Source organism: Streptopelia decaocto, assembly GCF_964273445.1.
Source record: "Streptopelia decaocto genome assembly, chromosome: 1".
Classification (NCBI taxonomy): Eukaryota; Metazoa; Chordata; class Aves; order Columbiformes; family Columbidae; genus Streptopelia; species Streptopelia decaocto.
Window position 1 is genome coordinate 128344094 of NC_138663.1, and position 17359 is coordinate 128361452.

General features: G+C 47.1%; 2 protein-coding genes across 4 annotated transcripts in view; one reads left to right on the top strand and one right to left on the bottom strand.

The window, feature by feature from the left end:
* LOC309439653 (T-lymphocyte activation antigen CD80-like) overlaps positions 1–7107 on the top strand; it is a 41482-nt gene extending 34375 nt beyond the window's left edge. For all 3 annotated transcript variants that reach the window (XM_082052491.1, XM_082052492.1, XM_082052493.1), the window contains exons 6-7: positions 426–549; positions 4614–7107. In XM_082052491.1, coding sequence (XP_081908617.1) covers positions 426–532 — 107 coding nt within the window. In that variant the 3' untranslated portion in view covers positions 533–549; positions 4614–7107. The remainder of the gene's footprint in view (positions 1–425; positions 550–4613) is intronic.
* Positions 7108–8923: 1816 nt separating this feature from the next.
* TIMMDC1 (translocase of inner mitochondrial membrane domain containing 1) lies at positions 8924–16875 on the bottom strand. Its single transcript, XM_082076272.1, has 7 exons — positions 16724–16875; positions 16416–16581; positions 14957–15045; positions 13072–13139; positions 12066–12144; positions 10401–10511; positions 8924–9841 (listed from the first exon to the last, which is right to left on the bottom strand). Exons 1-7 carry the CDS (start codon positions 16816–16818, stop codon positions 9760–9762), a joined length of 690 nt encoding a protein of 229 aa, XP_081932398.1. The 5' UTR covers positions 16819–16875; the 3' UTR covers positions 8924–9759.
* Positions 16876–17359: the final 484 nt, after the last annotated feature.

The window sequence follows — 17359 nt, forward strand, 5'->3', positions numbered from 1 at the left end:
AGTTGCTTGGCTGGTTCTAACACGTGTTCTTTCACTCGCTTTGTAAACTGCATTTAGTGACATGTAACTTCTAACATTATTTCACTTCTGACCTTATCTTAGAAAGTAGCAACGTGTCTTTGTGCCAGGCTGAGGTCCCAGCTGATGAGAACTGTTTTATCCGTATGACACTATATAGATAACATTTATATATAACAGAGCTTTCTATCAGATCAGACTATGGGTATGGGCCAGACACAATCAGATGTACTGCAGGAATGAGTCCTGCCGAGAAAAAACAAGAGTAACTAGAGCTAAAAGATTCTTTTCTTCAATTTATTTTCTCCTTCCTTTCCACTGTGTTATACTTTGTTGAAGAATACATTTGGATTCACCACTTTTGTCTTCTGGAATTCCAGATACTAATAAGGGATCTTCTTTTTTAGTCCGTTCTCGTTGTTGTAAGCCTCGGGATGCAGTGGAAGAGGATGTAAAAGAATGTATGAAGCCACCCTTGACCTCTAAAGTGACATCTGAAACATCATCTGTATGACCAGATCACATTTGCAGGTAGTTTTGTTCACCATTCTTCTCTTGGCAAAATAGCTTTTCAAACAGAAGAGCTAGCAGAATTGCAGACCTGGACTTCAGCAGGGCAAACTTTGATCTTTTCAGGCAATTGCTAGGGGAAATCCCATGGGCAAGGCTGCTTGAAGGTAAAGGGGCCCAAGATAGTTGGTTAGTGTTTAGGGACTGCTTCTACCAGGCTCAAGATCAGAGCATTCTGACATGTAGGAAGTCAAGGAAGGGAGCCAGGAGACCTGCATGGTTAAACAGGGAACTGCTGGGTAAGCTCAAGTGGACGAGGAGAGTTTATAGATCATGGGAGGAGGGGCTGCCACTTGGGAAGAATATCAGGCTGTTGTCAGAGGGTGTAGGGAGACAACTAGGAAAGCTAAGGCCTCCTTAGAATTAAACCTGGCGAGAGGGGTCAAGAACAGCATGAAGAGCTTTTTCAAATATGTGGCAGATAAAACTAACATCAGAGGCAATGCAGTCCCACTGGTGCATGAGGTGGGTGCCCTGGTGACAGAAGATACAGACAAGGCAGAGTTACTGAACACCTTCTTTGTCTCTGTCTACTCTGCCGGATGCTGTCCTGGGGAGCCCCGTATCCCTGAGGCACCAGAGGAAGTCAGGACAATGGGGGAGTTTGCCTTGGTTGATGAAGACTGGGTTAGGGAGCAATTAGGCAATCTGGACATCCATAAATCCATGGGTCTGGATGGGATGCACCCGTGGGTGCAGAGGGAGCTGGCTGAAGTCACTGCTGGACCACTCTCCATCATCTTTGCCAAGTTGTGGGAAATGGGAGAGGTGCCTGAGGTCTGGAGGAAAGCAAATGTCATAACCTCATAGCCTTTTATGAAGACATAACAAGGTGGATAGATGATGGCAGAGTGGTGGATGTGGTCTACCTCGACTTCGGTAAAGCATTTGACACAGTCTCCCACAGCATCCTCACAGCTAAACTGAGGGAGTGCGGTCTGGATGATCAGGTAGTGAGGTGGACTGCGAACTGGCTGAAGGAAAGAAGCCAGACAGTTGTGGTCAACGGGGCAGAGTTTAGTTGGAGGCCAGTATCTAGTGGAGTGCCTCAAGGGTCAGTACTGGTGTCGGTATTATTCAATATATTCATCAATGACTTGGATGAGGGAATAGAGTGTACTATCAGCAAGTTTGCTGATGACACCAAGCTGAGAGGAGTGGCCGACACGCCAGAAGGCTGTGCTGCCATCCAGTGAGACCTGGACAGGCTGGAGAGTCAGGCAGGGAAAAATTTAATGGAATATAACAAGGGCAAGTGTAGAGTCTTGCATCTGGGTAGGAACAACCCCAGGTTCCAGTATAAGTTGGGGAATGACCTATTAGAGAGCAGCGTAGGGGAAAGGGACCTGGGGGTCCTGGTGGACAGCAGGATGACCATGAGCCAGCACTGTGCCCTTGTGGCCAGGAAGGCCAATGGCATCCTGGGGTGTATTAGAAGTGGGGTGGTTAGTAGGTCGAGAGAGGTTCTCCTGCCCCTCTACTCTGCCCTGGTGAGACCACATCTGGAATATTGTGTCCAGTTCTGGGCTCCTTAGTTCAAGAAGGACAGGGAACTGCTGGAGAGAGACCAGCGCAGAGCCCCAACATGATTAAGGGAGTGGAGCATCTCTCTGATGAGGAAAGGCTGAGGGAGCTGGGTCTCTTTAGCTTGGTGAAGAGGAGACTGAAGGGTGACCTTATTAATGTTTGCAAATATATAAAGTGTGAGTGTCACAAGGATGGAGCCAGGCTCTTCTCAGTCACAACCAATGATAGGACAAGGGGTAATGGGTTCAAATTGAAACACAAGAGGTCCCACTCAAATATGAGAAGAAACTTCTTCTCAGTGAGGGTGACAGAACACTGGAACAGGCTGCCCAGGGAGGTTGTGGAGTCTCCTTCTCTGGAGACATTCAAAACCCACCTGGACACATTCCTGTGTAACCTCATCTAGATGTTCCTGCTCCAGCAGGGGGATTGGACTAGATGATCTTTTCATGTCCCTTCCAATCACTAACATTCTGTGATTCTGTGATATTATTTGATTCTCGTGTGATATTAGCTCACAAAACCATATGCAGCTTTTCATATGAGTGTGTGCCCTCCTTTAAGGTAAATAAAAGCAGTAGGGTACACTTGCCAACTCAGACACATGGTGTTCCCTAGTCAGGTTGCTTGTTAGGTATTGCTTTGTTTGGGTTATTTCAAATTTCTAGAAAGGATTCTAGTGAAAAATATTAGGGGACGGAAATTTCTGGGCTGTTAAGCTGCTTTTGTCACAGAATAGGCTCTGCATGGATGACATGCAAGCTTTTGTGGCATTCACTTCCTTAATTAACATACATTTTTAGGAACTAAATGGGGATAAAGAGAGGGAGAGAGAGAAATGCAAGAAAAGGAACCTTTGACAACTTTGACTGTCAGTGTCTCCTCTGAACCTGTGTAAGGAAGCTGGTTAGTATCTGAGAGGTGGGCTTGTAGCATGCTCATCCATCCATTGGGACCTGCAGTGACGCCCCTTGCCGCTGCCCTTGTGCTCATTTTACAGGCCTCCAAAATAAGAACTGGGCAGCCTTTTAGTTCCTGTCCTGTTGGACTCATTTGTGAGTAGCTCATCACTACGATGGGTCCCACATGTGGCTTCGTCCCCTAGAGGTTATTTCTGGCTGATGCCCTGTGAGCCATGTGCCTGGTCTGATGCATAAACACGGGAACATGACTGATGATAGAACTGAATGATTAACCAGATGGTGGTGAGGGAGGGGTGAACAAGAGGACAACTCCATCTTCCCCAGTAAGATCAGCAAAGCCAGTCCATTTCTGAGATATCTCCATTCCCTTCAGCAGCTGGATGAGAAGTTTCACCTCTAAGACTTGCCCAGGAAACACTTGTATTTTATAAGGAGTTACTTTCAATAATGAGGTGTTGTGAAGGATGGGCTGTAGAAAAGTCTGGCTTACTAAGGTTTTATGACTACAAAGCGTTATATTCATTTTGGCTTGAAAGCTCAGCGGTGTTCAGGGCTGTGTCCTCCAAAAAGACATTTTTCAAGTCAAGAAGCTAAAGGAAAGATTAGCAGCTAACTGTTCTTACTCACATCATTATCCAGGTGACTGCGTTTCCTGCTCTCACCGCAGCATGCTTAATTCACAGAATCACAGAATGTCAGGGATTGGAAGGGACCTCAAAAGACCATCTGGTCCAATCCCCCCACCAGTGCAGGAACACCTAGATGAGGTTACACAGGAATGTGTCCAGGCAGGTTTTGAATGTGTCCAGGCAGGTTTTGAATGTCTCCAGAGAACGAGACTCCACAACCCCCCTGGGCAGCCTGTTCCAATTGCCAGGGTAATGCCGTAGAGTAACCGCTGCAGAGTCCTAGAAGTCATGAATTTGTCACGCTGTGCATTGCAGTAATCTAAAAGCTTAACATTTTGAGATGGAAAGGAGGGGAAACTATCATACAGGCAACTCGTCTCATTTCCAAACTTGACCACCCACTCGTGTTTTCCTCTGGGGAAGACCCTATCTGGAACAGATACTAGAGCCTTGATTAGCATGAATTCTGGGGGGTTTTGTGATGGGAGTGGCAGGAGTTCACCTACTGAATAAATCCATTCTGCCACATTCCTCTTTTGTCAGAAAAGCTCGCCAGGCGTTTTCTGTAAGTGGCCGGTGTTCCCAACTCCAGTGCCTGGAGCGGCTGCTGCCTGTGGACAGGGACGGGAGCTGTGCTGCCTTAGTGGCTGTCACCTCGCAGCTGTGTGATGCATCCTATTGCTGCTTAAATAGTTCACATTCATTAGCAATCCTCACCTCGCAGAGCGATGGCACCTCTATACAGTCCAAAGGTTTTCAGGGTGAGCGGTGAGCCAGCCTGGAGCTCCATGCAGCGCCTGTGCTGAGCTGCTGGCTCCGGCAGCTTTGTCTCTGCTGCCATGGGAGCCCTCTGGTGGGGGGCTGTCGCAGGTGATCCCCCCTTATAGTTAGAATTAAGAAGAAGGGCGGGGGGAAATCAGTAAAATCTTTTCTTTGTGTCCCTCAGGTTTCCCATCCTGGGTATTCCGCGCTGCAGTCCCCACCGTTTGTTGTACAGCAATGCTTATTGCGTTGACCCTTTGGCTCTCTGGAAGGGGATGACAGCAGCAGAAAACTGCTTAAAGAAGATTTACAACATAACCTCGTGAGAATGAACACAAAAACCTCACCTACTCCACAGAAGCTGTGGAGTGGTCTCGTTACAATGAGATCGCTGGAATTCTGACTGGGAGGACCCTCTGTGTTCCTGCAACAGGGCAGAAGAAAAGTGTCGTTGCCATTGACACACGAATTCAGGAGTTTGGGATCCTCTGGCTCTGATGCTGCCTCTATGAAAACTGGGGAGCCTGCAGAGCCCTAGCAGGTAGCCCACGGCCACCTACCCCTTCAGTCACACAGAGCTCGCCTTTGGGAGACCCCAGACCCCAACGCATAATCTCAAGTCAGGCTGTGCCTCCATGTGGTGACTGGGAGCAGCTAAAACTTTTTACATTTGGCCTCACATGGGTATCTGCCAGTACTGTTCTCTGCTGGAAGACTATGGATTTGGACTTGACCCTTACACATACATGTTGTTTCTCCCCTGAAGAGGCAATAATGCACACACTTTTCATGAAAAAGCACCTTGAGGTGGGACTGTATGCCTCATGCTTATTTTCAGTGCTATGAGACATTTTAGGGAATGACACATACTGACGGCACACCTAACAGCTAAGTAATATTGCTTATCCACAGCAGCGGCAGAAGTTCTCGTAATCTTTCTCTCCTGAAAGGATGGCCTCACCAACCCAGGTACCAAGCTAGAACTCCTCCAAATAATTGCTCGGAGACAGAGGAGCGTATCTGACACGGCATGGCCCACTGGTGGTGGTGCGTGCGACTACACATGTGCACGCCTTTGTGCATACACGTGTAGAAGCTGTTATATGCATTCCTTCCTAACCACACAAGTGTAAAGCCCCATTTAACTTTCTGTAACACCCAGTGGTTTTCTCACATCTGTCTGCTGTAATGAAATGTAACTCAGGGCCTTTCTTCATTAACATAGGCCTGCTTTTTTTCCTACATTTGCCTAGGAATACTTGTAAAGGTAGGCTCTCCAGATCTTGGGAGTCTCTCACAGGGACGTAGCGATTTACTTTGTGTTGAATGCCACTGCTTTCTGCCAGCGCGTTCTCTCTACCCAGCCAGGACTTGAAGAAAGTTCCCTACAGGATGCCAACGTTGGATAGGACTCATCTGATCTGGGTGATATTCTTGCCTACTGTGTAGGAAAAAGTGCTTTCTCATTTTGAGGGGAAAAGAAGAAAAAGCCCCAAGCCCCAACAAGCTTCCTAAGCAACCCTGTATACGAATGAACTCAACCCTGCCCTGAGTTTGACAGGGCTTTTTTTTCCCTCTTGCTCTGTCCTACTGCAAGCTGTTCCCTTGCTGCTCTGTATAGTCAGCAGGGCCGACCAAAGTCTGAAAGCACTGTGCCATCGAACTTGTAGGACGTTTTGTTGCTTGAGCTGTTTATCTTGCTAGGACACAGCAAAGAAATATTCCACCCATTTCACTTGTTTCTAGCAGGTATGTACTGAGAGAGAAATTGCTGGAGGAAATAGGAAGACTAAAAGCGGTTTATAGAGGATTGAGCTATGAGAGGATAAGGGATCGAGTTGCTAGTAAAAAATAACACACTGTTCCCTTTCTACTCCTGCAGAGTCATGCTGCCCCATCAGCATTTTTACCGCTTTCTCATTGTATGAAGTGAAAGGAGATAAGGCAGCTGATAAGGAAACAACACTCATTGCAGTTGTGCATCCTGGTTTTAAGCAGAACACAGGTGACACAGAAAGCAGTGTTTCCAAAAGGCAGTCCAATCTTATTGCAGGATTTATTGTACGGGCAATGGTTTATCGTACTTCTCAAGTTTTCTTGCAGTCTACACTTGTTCTTTCCAGCACAAACTTGCAGGCTGAAACACCCTCTTCTGGTATTTACTTTGCTCATTTCCAATGCTGCACTGCCACCTCACCAGCCACACTGCAGCTCTGACAGTTGTCCTGGCACAATGTTTTCCCTCCAAATATCCCATGCTCGACTGCTGCCCCTGACCAGTGACTGCGCAGCCTCCTGGAGAAGGGTTTGTCTTCTGCACCGTGCCAGACCTTTCTACATCAGCACAGACTCCTGGGACGCTTTAAGTAACTCCTTCTGAAGGAAATGAAAAGTTTCGCTGACAAATATGTTTAACATCGGTTTGGTTTTATATCCTTGGTGAAGAAGTTATTTCGTCTATTTGTTTCTTAAGCACTTGTACTCTGAATCATGTTTTCTATTGCCTTACGCAGTATTCAGTGAATTGCACACAAATGGTTTCTGTGAGACCTTTAGAGCTTAATATCTGGGTCTTTGTACCAGGTGAGCTGCTCTGTTTATCACAGGTATTTTGTATATAACTTTTTTTTCCCAGGGTTCCTCCTTTAATTGTAGTAAAAAATAAATGGTAAACTCAAGTTTCCTTTCCTCAGTAATAGAAGATGTCTGTTCTACAGGCTGGGAAGTGGTTGAGCCTTTCACTTATTCACATGAGCCCCAGCCCGTTTCACAGCTGCTAAAAACATACTCTGTGTAGCATCAAGGGGGGTGATGCAGCAGGTTGACAAAGCTGGAAGAGGTACAGCTGGTGTCACGACCCAGCTGTTTGGTGTGCTCAACAGCGACAACAAAAAGGCGCTCAGGTACCCAGCCTGTAACTTCCACATCTGTCATGTCTGTCAATTTGTCGGGGATTCCCTGAGCGGTGTAACTGTGGTGCTCAGTTTCCAACAGGTCTTCCTTCTACCCCCCCAAAAAGGGAGGTTTCTCTGCAAAAGCAAAATCCAGTGTAAGATGTTGTCACTGTACTCCTGCTACTTGTGTTACCTACGCTGAAAGCAGAGGGCCCACAACCTCAGTGCTGTGCTTTTGCTGGGGGTGTGAGGAAGGAGTTGGGGTGTGAAGAATCTCTTACTTTTGTGTTTAAAAAAATAAGCTTTGAACAAAATCTTCGCTCCCCATTTGGACAGTGACTTTCAATACAAGAAATGAGGAAGTGCAGGGAACTAAATTCAGCAAGAAACGGAGCAAAAAATGGCTGCTCGAGCATAGATGGAAGTCTCTGCTTCCCCTTGCTCATGTGCAGCACAAGGACATCTAGCAGCCCTTCCTTCCTTAAAGGGACAGAAAATCCACACGACTGCTACACCTTGGCTCTGCCTTCCCTCCCATGAAAGAACATCCCTCCAACCATGGTCAGACGCAAGAAAATTAGTATTCTTTAGACATCACAGCAAACACGACTAAATAGGAACAGAGAAAGACTGAGCAATGACACAGCTAAATGTCATCACAACTGCTGTACAGATAAGAGTGTGGGATACTGGGTGGGGATGTAACAGCAAAAAGAAAAAAAAAGAAAAATATAAAGACAAAACATCATTGTGTAAACACAATGGCAAAAATGTGACTCAGAAAGGTTTGCTGTTTTGTTTTTTGGGGGAGCAGAGGACAACACTACTACTGTCACCAGTGGATGCAGAGCTTAATACATGAAGGGGTACAGACATATCCGTACCTCTGCTCATTCAGATGCTTCACTTATACATAGAAAAGGAAAATCAAAGCTGGTTGATGATAACCCTGAAACACACATATTTCTTCAATGAAAAAATGAACTACACTGAGGTGTTTAAAAAAAAAACAAACAGCTCACTTCTTAAGTCAGAAAACACAACACCTTCTTGGAAGCAAGCTGTGCCAAAAATCTGCTTTGGGTGGGTGGAATTGACTGTTCATATTGCAATTAACAGTAATCAGCGGTAACAGAGGAAAAGCATCCAACCAGAACAGACTGACTATTCTTTTCTTGCGGGAAGGAGACCCAAACCTCCTGCCTGGATGTAATTCTGTTTAATAGGAGAAAAAACTCCAACAAAGAAAGGAAACCAGAATTCAGACCCCTTATTTGAGGGACAAGGTGATTGGCCACCTGGCCTTTCTGGGCACAGACCATTATCACTGTAACTTCAGCCCTGGCCACAGGTAACAGCTGTGACTTACCAGTTGATCTCTGGTACAAAATAATAAACAGAGCTGGTGCTCTCCTGGCTTGTGTCTTTGTTATTGCCCTGCTAGAGGAATGTCTGACAGTGCCACCAGACTTCATTGCTCGCTGGTAGGACTCAGAGCTCTTCTCATGGGGTATCACCCATGTACATTCCTCTAATGCAAATACTACACCAACATCAAGTACATACTGCACTAAGATAAAGAACTCACGGACACAGTCACCACTGCTAGATGGCTTTATTGGGTGTCTCAAACCACATTTCCCCAAAGGTAATCCCCTAATTTCCAGCCTTCACATGAAGTTAGAGGCCTTTTTGTTGTTGTTTAAACTCTCCACAGTGCCAACTCTTCCACCATCATCACCAAAAATAAGTCATCCTTTCTGTGGTCCCCTCAGCCATACTTTATTGAGGAACCCAAACCATGTATTTTTTCAGTTCTTCCATCTTCCCCCTACATTCATTGCAAAATACCCAAAGTACTCTATGAACCAAGTGTGTTTTCCTGCTAAAAGCCTGAAGAAACCACTGTCAGGGAAACAGCATTGGTCCCAGCCAGGCCAAGCCAAACCAAGGTGTGGGAGGTGGATGGCGAGAGGAGGAGAAAGCTCGCTCTGGTGCTGCCTCTTTAGTGCTTCAACAGCAAGTTCTTCAGGCACTCTGCTTTCATCAGAGCATAATTAGCTTTCAAAATCAAGGTACCTTTGGCATCCAGATTACTCACAGGCTCCTTTGCCTTGAATACTTCAACATCGCTGGTGGTTTGGACATTTTCAGCAGCGAAATGGGTTCTAGACGAGGCTCTGGGGCTGCCCTGCCAAACCTAGATGATACTTCCTAGTCTGCAGAGTCTGCATTTCCACCTTCTCAGGTGGACCACGTTTGGCCCTTCCAAGCTCTTGTGCAGTGATATGTATCCATGGACAATGATTTCAGCAAAATACTTTTTCACAAGCACATGGAAGACTTCCATGACCCCTTGACTGAAGATTTTTACCAGCAGCATCAAAATACTTGGTAGCTGCTTACAACAGAGATCTGGAGATGACTCAGTAGCTCCTAGATTCTCTTGCTCTCCGGTCCTCCCTGAGTGTTGGTTTCTGTTTGGCCTAAGACTTCAGTCACACTGAGCCTGGATTGCCTAATGAGAGAAGAAAGAGTGCAAAGTAATTTTATGCCCATATCCTCCTGACAAATGCATCACTGCACAATCCCAGCTCTAAGTTTCTTCTAGAACTGGCACTGTTTGTGAGTTTTAGTAAGACACGCAATGAGTATCATGGCCTCTTCTCCTCAAAGCCTCCAGCTATCCTTCTTCTTCCCTCCCTTTAACAGGGACGGAAAGAAGGCAGCACTGAAGGAAAAACCAGAGTTCTGGTCTCTCTCAATTTTGGTAAAGAAATACTGATGTCCTTGTTCTGCTTGTCTTCTTGGCCACTGCAAACATGAAAAACTGATGCAGAGCTACTGGGCCAGGGCAGGGCATGAATTTTCAACAAAATACCTCATTACAAAATAAGCAGCAACATCTAATGCTGGGAAGCAGTTATCAGACTGGTATGTGAAACACACCAAAAACCGAGAGCAGAAGGACCAAGGTTTGGAAAACCTACTGTGTCACGGTTTCTTTAAATGTTTGCACCACACAGACCCGGACACACTTCTAGTCAAAGACTCGAGCAGGCAGAGCTGTTCCTTACCACTCCGCTAACTTCTGCTCATACAGCTCCCTGCGCTCACGATTTCTCTTCTCCTGCAAGGTCTCACCAGCAAGCTTCTGCATCATCATTAGGAGGCCTCCTGCAGGGATCCTAGAGGAGGAAGCGGAAAAGTCACAAGTCACCCAGGGGACACACAACAGCAATAACTTACCAGCATCGGCAAACAGAGCATGCGGGGGCCAACCACCAGATCAGTGGCATGTCACGCTCCCCAATATTCACACCAGGCCACAGATGAAGGTGCTCCTATTCTCCTGTCAGTTGCCAAACGCTGCCTGTCTTCACCTGTGACTTGCTCTAGCCCCTTCAATAATGTATTTTGAATTTACTCACTGACAGGCACACATAGGTCAAAGGGGTGCAAAGATTTAAGGTGCTCAAACAACCCCTGTAGATCACCTAACCCATAACTTAAACCAGTCACACCCCTGCTTAGCTTCTGTCCAGCTCTGCAGGTACTTGTGTTTTCATCAGTAACTCTCCCTCGGCTGCTTCCAGGCTGGCACACAGCTGACACCACCCTGATGGTGCTAAATAGCACATACAAAGCTCATTCTCTTGTCCCTGCAGGATCCCCAAATTGACTTGTGAGGATATTCATAAGTCAGTAATTTCACAGAATCACAGAATATTAAGGATTGGAAGGGACCTCAAAAGATCATTTAGTCTGATCCCCCTGCCAGAGCAGGAACACTTAGATGAAGCTACACAGGAATGTGTCCAGGCGGGATTTGAATGTCTCCATTTGAGAAGAAATCTCATTTCTGCTTGAAAAGGCAGACTTCTCCTCAGTTAAGAGGTCATTTTCCTGATGGGCAGAGCCCTGGAGAGAGAACCATGGGTTCCTCCATGCCCAGGGAGCTCTAGGAAATACACAACTGCAAGACATACACGAGGATATGTGCCACATTACAGCCTTGCGTTGTGCAGCCCAACTGTGTATCATGTTCCTAAGTGTTTCCTAATGGCTGCTGCTCCACATTTCAGCTTTGATGGAGCCTGTTTTGTAAAAGAAATATTTTTTCGCAGATTTATAATCTAGGGCGGGCAGTTCCCAAGGTGCCCCCTTCTTCAAAAGGTGGTATCATGACATCCAACACCCCTTGTGTGCTGTCTGGATTCTGAGCTGCTACAGGAGCAGTTGCTGATGACGCTGAGAGAGGAGCCCAGAAGCTGTGTCCTGCGCTCCTGCCTTTATCCACAGACAACACAGTTCCTTACAGCAGATACCCAGTGCTTCCACACACAACCGTTGGGCTCAGCAGTGACAGTGCCAAGGAAGGGGGACAGGAGACGTGGCTATAACCCATCCTCATAATTTGCTATTTAACAGTAGTTTGCATCTCCTCTAACAAGCATATAGCAGCAAGTGAGATGCTCTATTGCACCAAGCTCTTAGCACTGAGGAAACACCACAACACAAATCAAGAAAAAAAGAAGAAAAAGAAAATTATTTAAAGGCTGGAAGAAAAGTCATCATCATGAGATCCCAAGAGAGACACAGAACATCCCTCAAGGCAAGAGAGGAAAGGAAGCTTCTGTAGCCTCCTGTCATTCACAGCTTGGTGTGCAAGGCCACCATCGAACAAAACCTTCAAAGAGTAGCTGTGTCTCAATAACTCAGCAGCAGCAGTTGCAACTCACCCAAACACTGTTCCAAACACGACGCCGCCTGCCAGTCCCTGAAGGCCCAAGTGCATTCTGAAAAGGGCTCCTGTGAAGGCTAAAAAGAACCACAAACCCACTGAAACCACAAACAGCCCCCCACCAGCCATCACATGGAGCTGCTTTGGTGCATTTCTGCTCTCCATGGGCTGACATCCACTTTTAACAGAGCAGAAACCAAGCGCCGCAGCCAGCAGGAGGAACCCTCACCAAATTGTCACCCCAGCCTGAGATACAGGCGCTGCCACAGCTGCAGCTGAGCTGCTGCTGCAACACTTCCCCAGGTCTTTATTCACACGGTCTCTGCACTAAAACATTGCACAAATCTCCCTCTGCTTCAGGAAAACTCCCCAAGAAATGCTAAGAAGTATCTATGAAAGTAAAACTGAGCTCTCTGCAGGCTGGAGCATAATCCCTCCCCCCTCTCGTTTTTCTGTTCAACTGCAGCTAATAATAGCACCTGCCATGTAAGGCAGAAAATCAGTAAAGCACGTATCCAACTGTAAGGGCAATAAAGCCGGTAAAACCGAACAAGCAGATCACTTACCCGGGCCCCTATTGCCAAAAGCAGACATGCAAAACTTGGCACGAGAAGGGTAGTTTATAAACAGCACCCTGAACTGTCACAAAGAGCAGAAATAAGAAATGCTCTCCCTGCCAAAGAGGTGGTTATGAGAGCGGGTTATGCTCTGAGTGTTGCCTTTTCCCTATTTTTCAGCAAGTATTTTGAAGATGGACTGATAACTGCAAAACTCCTCATTGGTTTCAGAAGTGCATCGATATCTCCCTCTGACAAATACAGGCAGGCGGCAGTTAAACAGTGGAGCAAAGTCACAACTGCAGCCTGTAGAAGAGGAAACAAAACCCAGGAGCACAGAAACCAGTGTACTGCCCAAATCTGAAAGATACAGGTTTCTGCTTATGCTTTTCTGTTTACGGCCCTGGCTCATAAAGAGAAAAGTACAGAGAGAGACAGCAGCCTTACCTCCCGCCGAAGCAAAATGACTGATGGTGGTTTTATTGCGGTACACAGACAGACCAGTGCTCACCGTGCTGCAAAGATAAGGCACAGAAGAAGTCAGCAGTTGCACATGGAAGAAGACAGGTAGCAAAACATGGCCTGAAATAAAGCTGGATTTCATTAAGCCAGCCCTCAGGCTGCCTCTTACTGCCTTGTTGCCCATCTGTCCAGAGCGCACACACCCACCAGCCACCAGTGCCTCGATTTCTGTGACTCTACTGCAGGCAGCTGCACAGCCAGAGGCCGGGGAACACCAGGATTCACAGCCTGGATCTGTGATATTTTTTCTTTTTAATCAAAGATTCTTTTTTCTTCCATCTTATATTCAAGGATAGAATAAAGTGAGCAATGAAAAGGTCCTGTCAGTCAGTAATCCTGATGTAAGACCCCAGAAGCTGAATCTGTGTGTTGGAAAAATCATGCCTGATAGACAGTCCCTACCACTAGAGCTAAGCCACACACACAATGCCAGCAGGGTCACCTACTCTTGTGGCGTGACATTTCCCACCAGGGCAGCTACACCATCTCCTCTGAAAACATTAGCCAAAACACTCTCTGTTCTCAGTTTGGCAGCCACATCCTCCCCAGCACTTTAGCGAGTCTACTGCATGACATCTGCAAGTCAACAGCGACCTTCCTCTCCTTCCCAGAGCTACCACATCACCCTGGCCTTTGTACAAGGTCAAATTAAACTATTTGGTTTTAAACTGCAAAACTCTAGATTCTCACAACAGCAGGACAAAAATCTTCAACTGGGACCTTACAGAAATGCTGCAAATAATCTTCTTCCAAAGCCTTTTATGACGGGGTGGTGGGAAAGGGTGAAGATCTGGCTGCAGGGGAGACACCTGGTGGAAGGTGATGAGGCTACATGCCAAGCCCAGGAAAATGTAAAGAAATCAAAGGCTCCAGGAGAGAAAGCAAACGGTATGCTGGCTGAACCTAAGAACTAAACTGAGCTAAATGGAGCCAAAGAAACCAAGAGAGACTGAGGAAGAAGGGAACAAAAAAAATTAGGGAGATGGAAATACAAAATAATGCTCATCGATACTGCTGGTGTCTTAAAAGCAGAAGGGGAATTTAAACAGAACATGCCTACTGACACAATCAATGCAGGTTTAGGGCTACACATAAATTTACCATTTTGAATGTGTGGGAAGGAGATATTCCTAGTTTAAAAGGGCATTATTTGGAAGAGCATGCTTAGTTTGAAGCTAAATTGTCAGCAATATACTGACACATCTGGGGGACAAAAATGAATGAAGCAGAACAGCATCTCTGCCTTGATTGTGTGCGTGTAGTAAAAATGCAAAGGCCTAAAGAGGCCCATACAACCGGTAGATCTGATGTTCAGCAACTGCTTAATAACAAGACAATCATCAGCAAGAATTTGAGGTCAAGAACAAATAATTGTGAGTAACGCTAGTGTATACAAACTAGGAGTAATGAGACATAACAAAAAGGAGAAAAATTAGGGTAGGACAGAAAACTCTTCCAGAAACAGCCAACACACTGTAACACTCTCCCACACAAAAAGGAAAGGAAAAAGAGATGAAGCAAAAGCAGAAAGAAGCCATCAAGTCCAGGGAAGAATGGTATTCAAGCCAACAACAGCATGGATTACATGGAAGGAATGGAGCTTTTTCAGTTTTAATTGTAGTTCACTACAAGATCTGAATTCTGGGATAATTATAAAAGGTTAAATCCTCTTCATGTTCACACCTTATCAACCAGACTCAGGGTTAACACAACACTCTGAGCCTCAGTCCATCAGCAGCACTCTCTCGAGGAGCAGCGAGCACCATGGCATACACTGGCTCTTCTCCCACTGCCATGGGGAAACACTTACTTGAATATTGTCACAAAAGCCGCCACTCTCCAGCTCCAGCGCCAGCCATAGCGGAGGAAGCTCCTGAGACCAGCTCGGTGCGCAGATTGCTGTGGGGAGAGAGGACACAGGTTAGGGATCACAGCCCCGCTCCTCCTGATACCCTGACCCTGAGGGATCAAGTCAGTCACCTTCACAGGAAAAGCCACCAACAGGAAAATCAATCACTTATTCCAGTTTGTAACATTAACTGGTCTTTCTAATCCTGGTGCTGAAACACGTCTGGAGGGAAAGGGAGAGCTTTCTGAGGACAGTACGGGAGAGCAGCAGAGAAGAAAGGGGCAACCCACTAGAAACTAGTTCTTAATTATTATGAGTTGATAAGAATTCATAAATAATAGCCATTAATAAATAATAGTCATTAATAAATAATAACCATAATAAGTAAACAATAACCACCTACTTTAAATGTTAAGAGACCATCAAGCTCTGCGGTTTAGCACTAGTGCTTAAAACTTCGGCAATAAGCAACTTTTAAAAAGACGTGATAAAAAGAAACTTCATAAAAATTACAAATACTGCAGTTAATTCCATGAAAATAAATAAATTCTCTCTTCCAGTGCCTGTGGTGTTAGTGCTTAGCCTGGGTCCAGATACAGAAGAGTCAGCAGAAGGACAAAGTGAAGCCAGGAACCAGTACTTGGCAGACAGCTACGCTGGGGACAAATCTAAATAGTAAATGACGTAAAATTAGACAGATCTTTAAAGATTTTTCTTCCCCTAATAATGCAGGTAATCAACATTTTAAATGAATTAGAAACCTCTAGAAGTTTAACTGAAGAAAGCTCTGAAAGTTTGACTCTATCTACAAAATGTCACAATTGCTCTTTGTAGTGATAAGCTAAAACAATTTTAAACTGTCTTAAAATAACAAGCATTAAAAACATAAGAGGACAACGGCAGTTTGATGCTATGGGGTGAGTTCTCTTGCTGACATGCTGAAGTTTAAAAGGCAAAAAACTTTTCGAGACATATTAATTAGCCATTTGATAGAATGGTAAAGGTTGTTATCAACTTTTCCCGTGACAAAGGGCAATTTCTGTTAAGTTAACCGTGTGGAATTCGGGTAACACGGAACAGCTAACCTACACGGCGTCTGGTTAGACAGACTGTAGGTGTTTACATACTTAAACAAATGGGTATTTTTATCAAAACCAGGCACCCGTTCGGAGCTGCACGCTGCGCACCCCACCAACACAAGGGCACCCGGTCTCCCAAGGACTCCTCCTGGTGTCACCACGAACCTCCGGCCCCAGCGGCGACTTGTTCCACAACCGGAGCCCTTGGGAGGCCAGAGGGTTCCCCGGGAGCCCCGTTCCGTGCGGCGGGAGCCGATACGCAGCGCCCCCCGAGGGCAACCCCCGGCCGGCCCCGTGTGACCCCCAGGCCCCGCAGGCTCCGCGGGTGGCGGGGCTCGTACCACGGCGTCGGCGCGGTTGTGGAAGAGCTCCCCGTGGCTCCGCTCGATGAAGGTCTTCCGCGCTTGGTAGAAAGCGGGCAGCCCGCCGTACATCCAGCCGACGACTCCCCCGGTGAAGGCCGACTTGAGGATGTTCACCGTCTCCTCCGGGTACCGCTGCCGCTCGCTGCAAGGGAAGGGAAGGGCTGGGCTGGCCGGGGGAACGGCGGCAGCGCCGGGCCCAGCGCCTGCGGACACCCGCAGCGGTCCGACCCGACCCGACCCGACCCAACCCAACCCGGCCCGGCCCAGCCCGGCTCGGTGCTCACTCGCGCCGCAGGAGCTCGCGGAGCCGCTCCCAACCCGTCTGCGGCGGCGGCGCCGGGCGGCCGAACTGCGGGGCAGCGTCGACCCCCTGCGCCATGGCCCTCCCGGCGGCTGCGGCAGCGCCCCCTGGCGCCCCGGCGGGGAACGGAACGGCCCGAGCGCCCGCAGCGGGGGAGACCGGCCCCCCCTCCCAGGGACAGGTGAAGGGTCTGGTCGGCTCTACTAAGAGGAAAGGGTCGGGGCTGGTTTAAGAATGCGGGGAAAAGAGGGAGAGGAAAGGAGGAGGGAAGGAAAAGAAGAAAAAAAAAGGAAGAAGAGGGAAGGGAGAGGAAGGGAGAGGAAGGGAGAGGAAGGGAGAGGAAGGGAGAGGAAGGGAGAGGAAGGGAGAGGAAGGGAGAGGAAGGGAGAGGAAGGGAGAGGAAGGGAGAGGAAGGGAGAGGAAGGGAGAGATGAAAAAAGAAAAAGAGATAAAAAAGAAGAAAGAAGAAAGGGATCAGACTGAAAATTCCCCAGTCCACACAGGTGTCTGACCAGCATAAGTTTCCAGCCACAGTGGCTGGAAGTAGAGACACCCTGAATATTGCTGTGACAGAGAAGAAACAGAAATACACGCTTCACCATCTTCAGGGAAACAGCTG

Excerpts from the sequence above, each read along its gene's own strand:
- TIMMDC1 (XM_082076272.1), bottom strand. The coding sequence starts at position 16,818 with ATGGCGCAGGGGGTCGACGCTGCCCCGCAGTTCGGCCGCCCGGCGCCG. Across the intron at positions 16,582-16,723 it reads CGCGAGCTCCTGCGGCGCGA|CGAGCGGCAGCGGTACCCGG; the intron begins GTGAGCACCGAG and ends CTTCCCTTGCAG. Across the intron at positions 9,842-10,400 it reads GAGCAGAAGTTAGCGGAGTG|GCAATCCAGGCTCAGTGTGA; the intron begins GTAAGGAACAGC and ends TTCTCTCATTAG.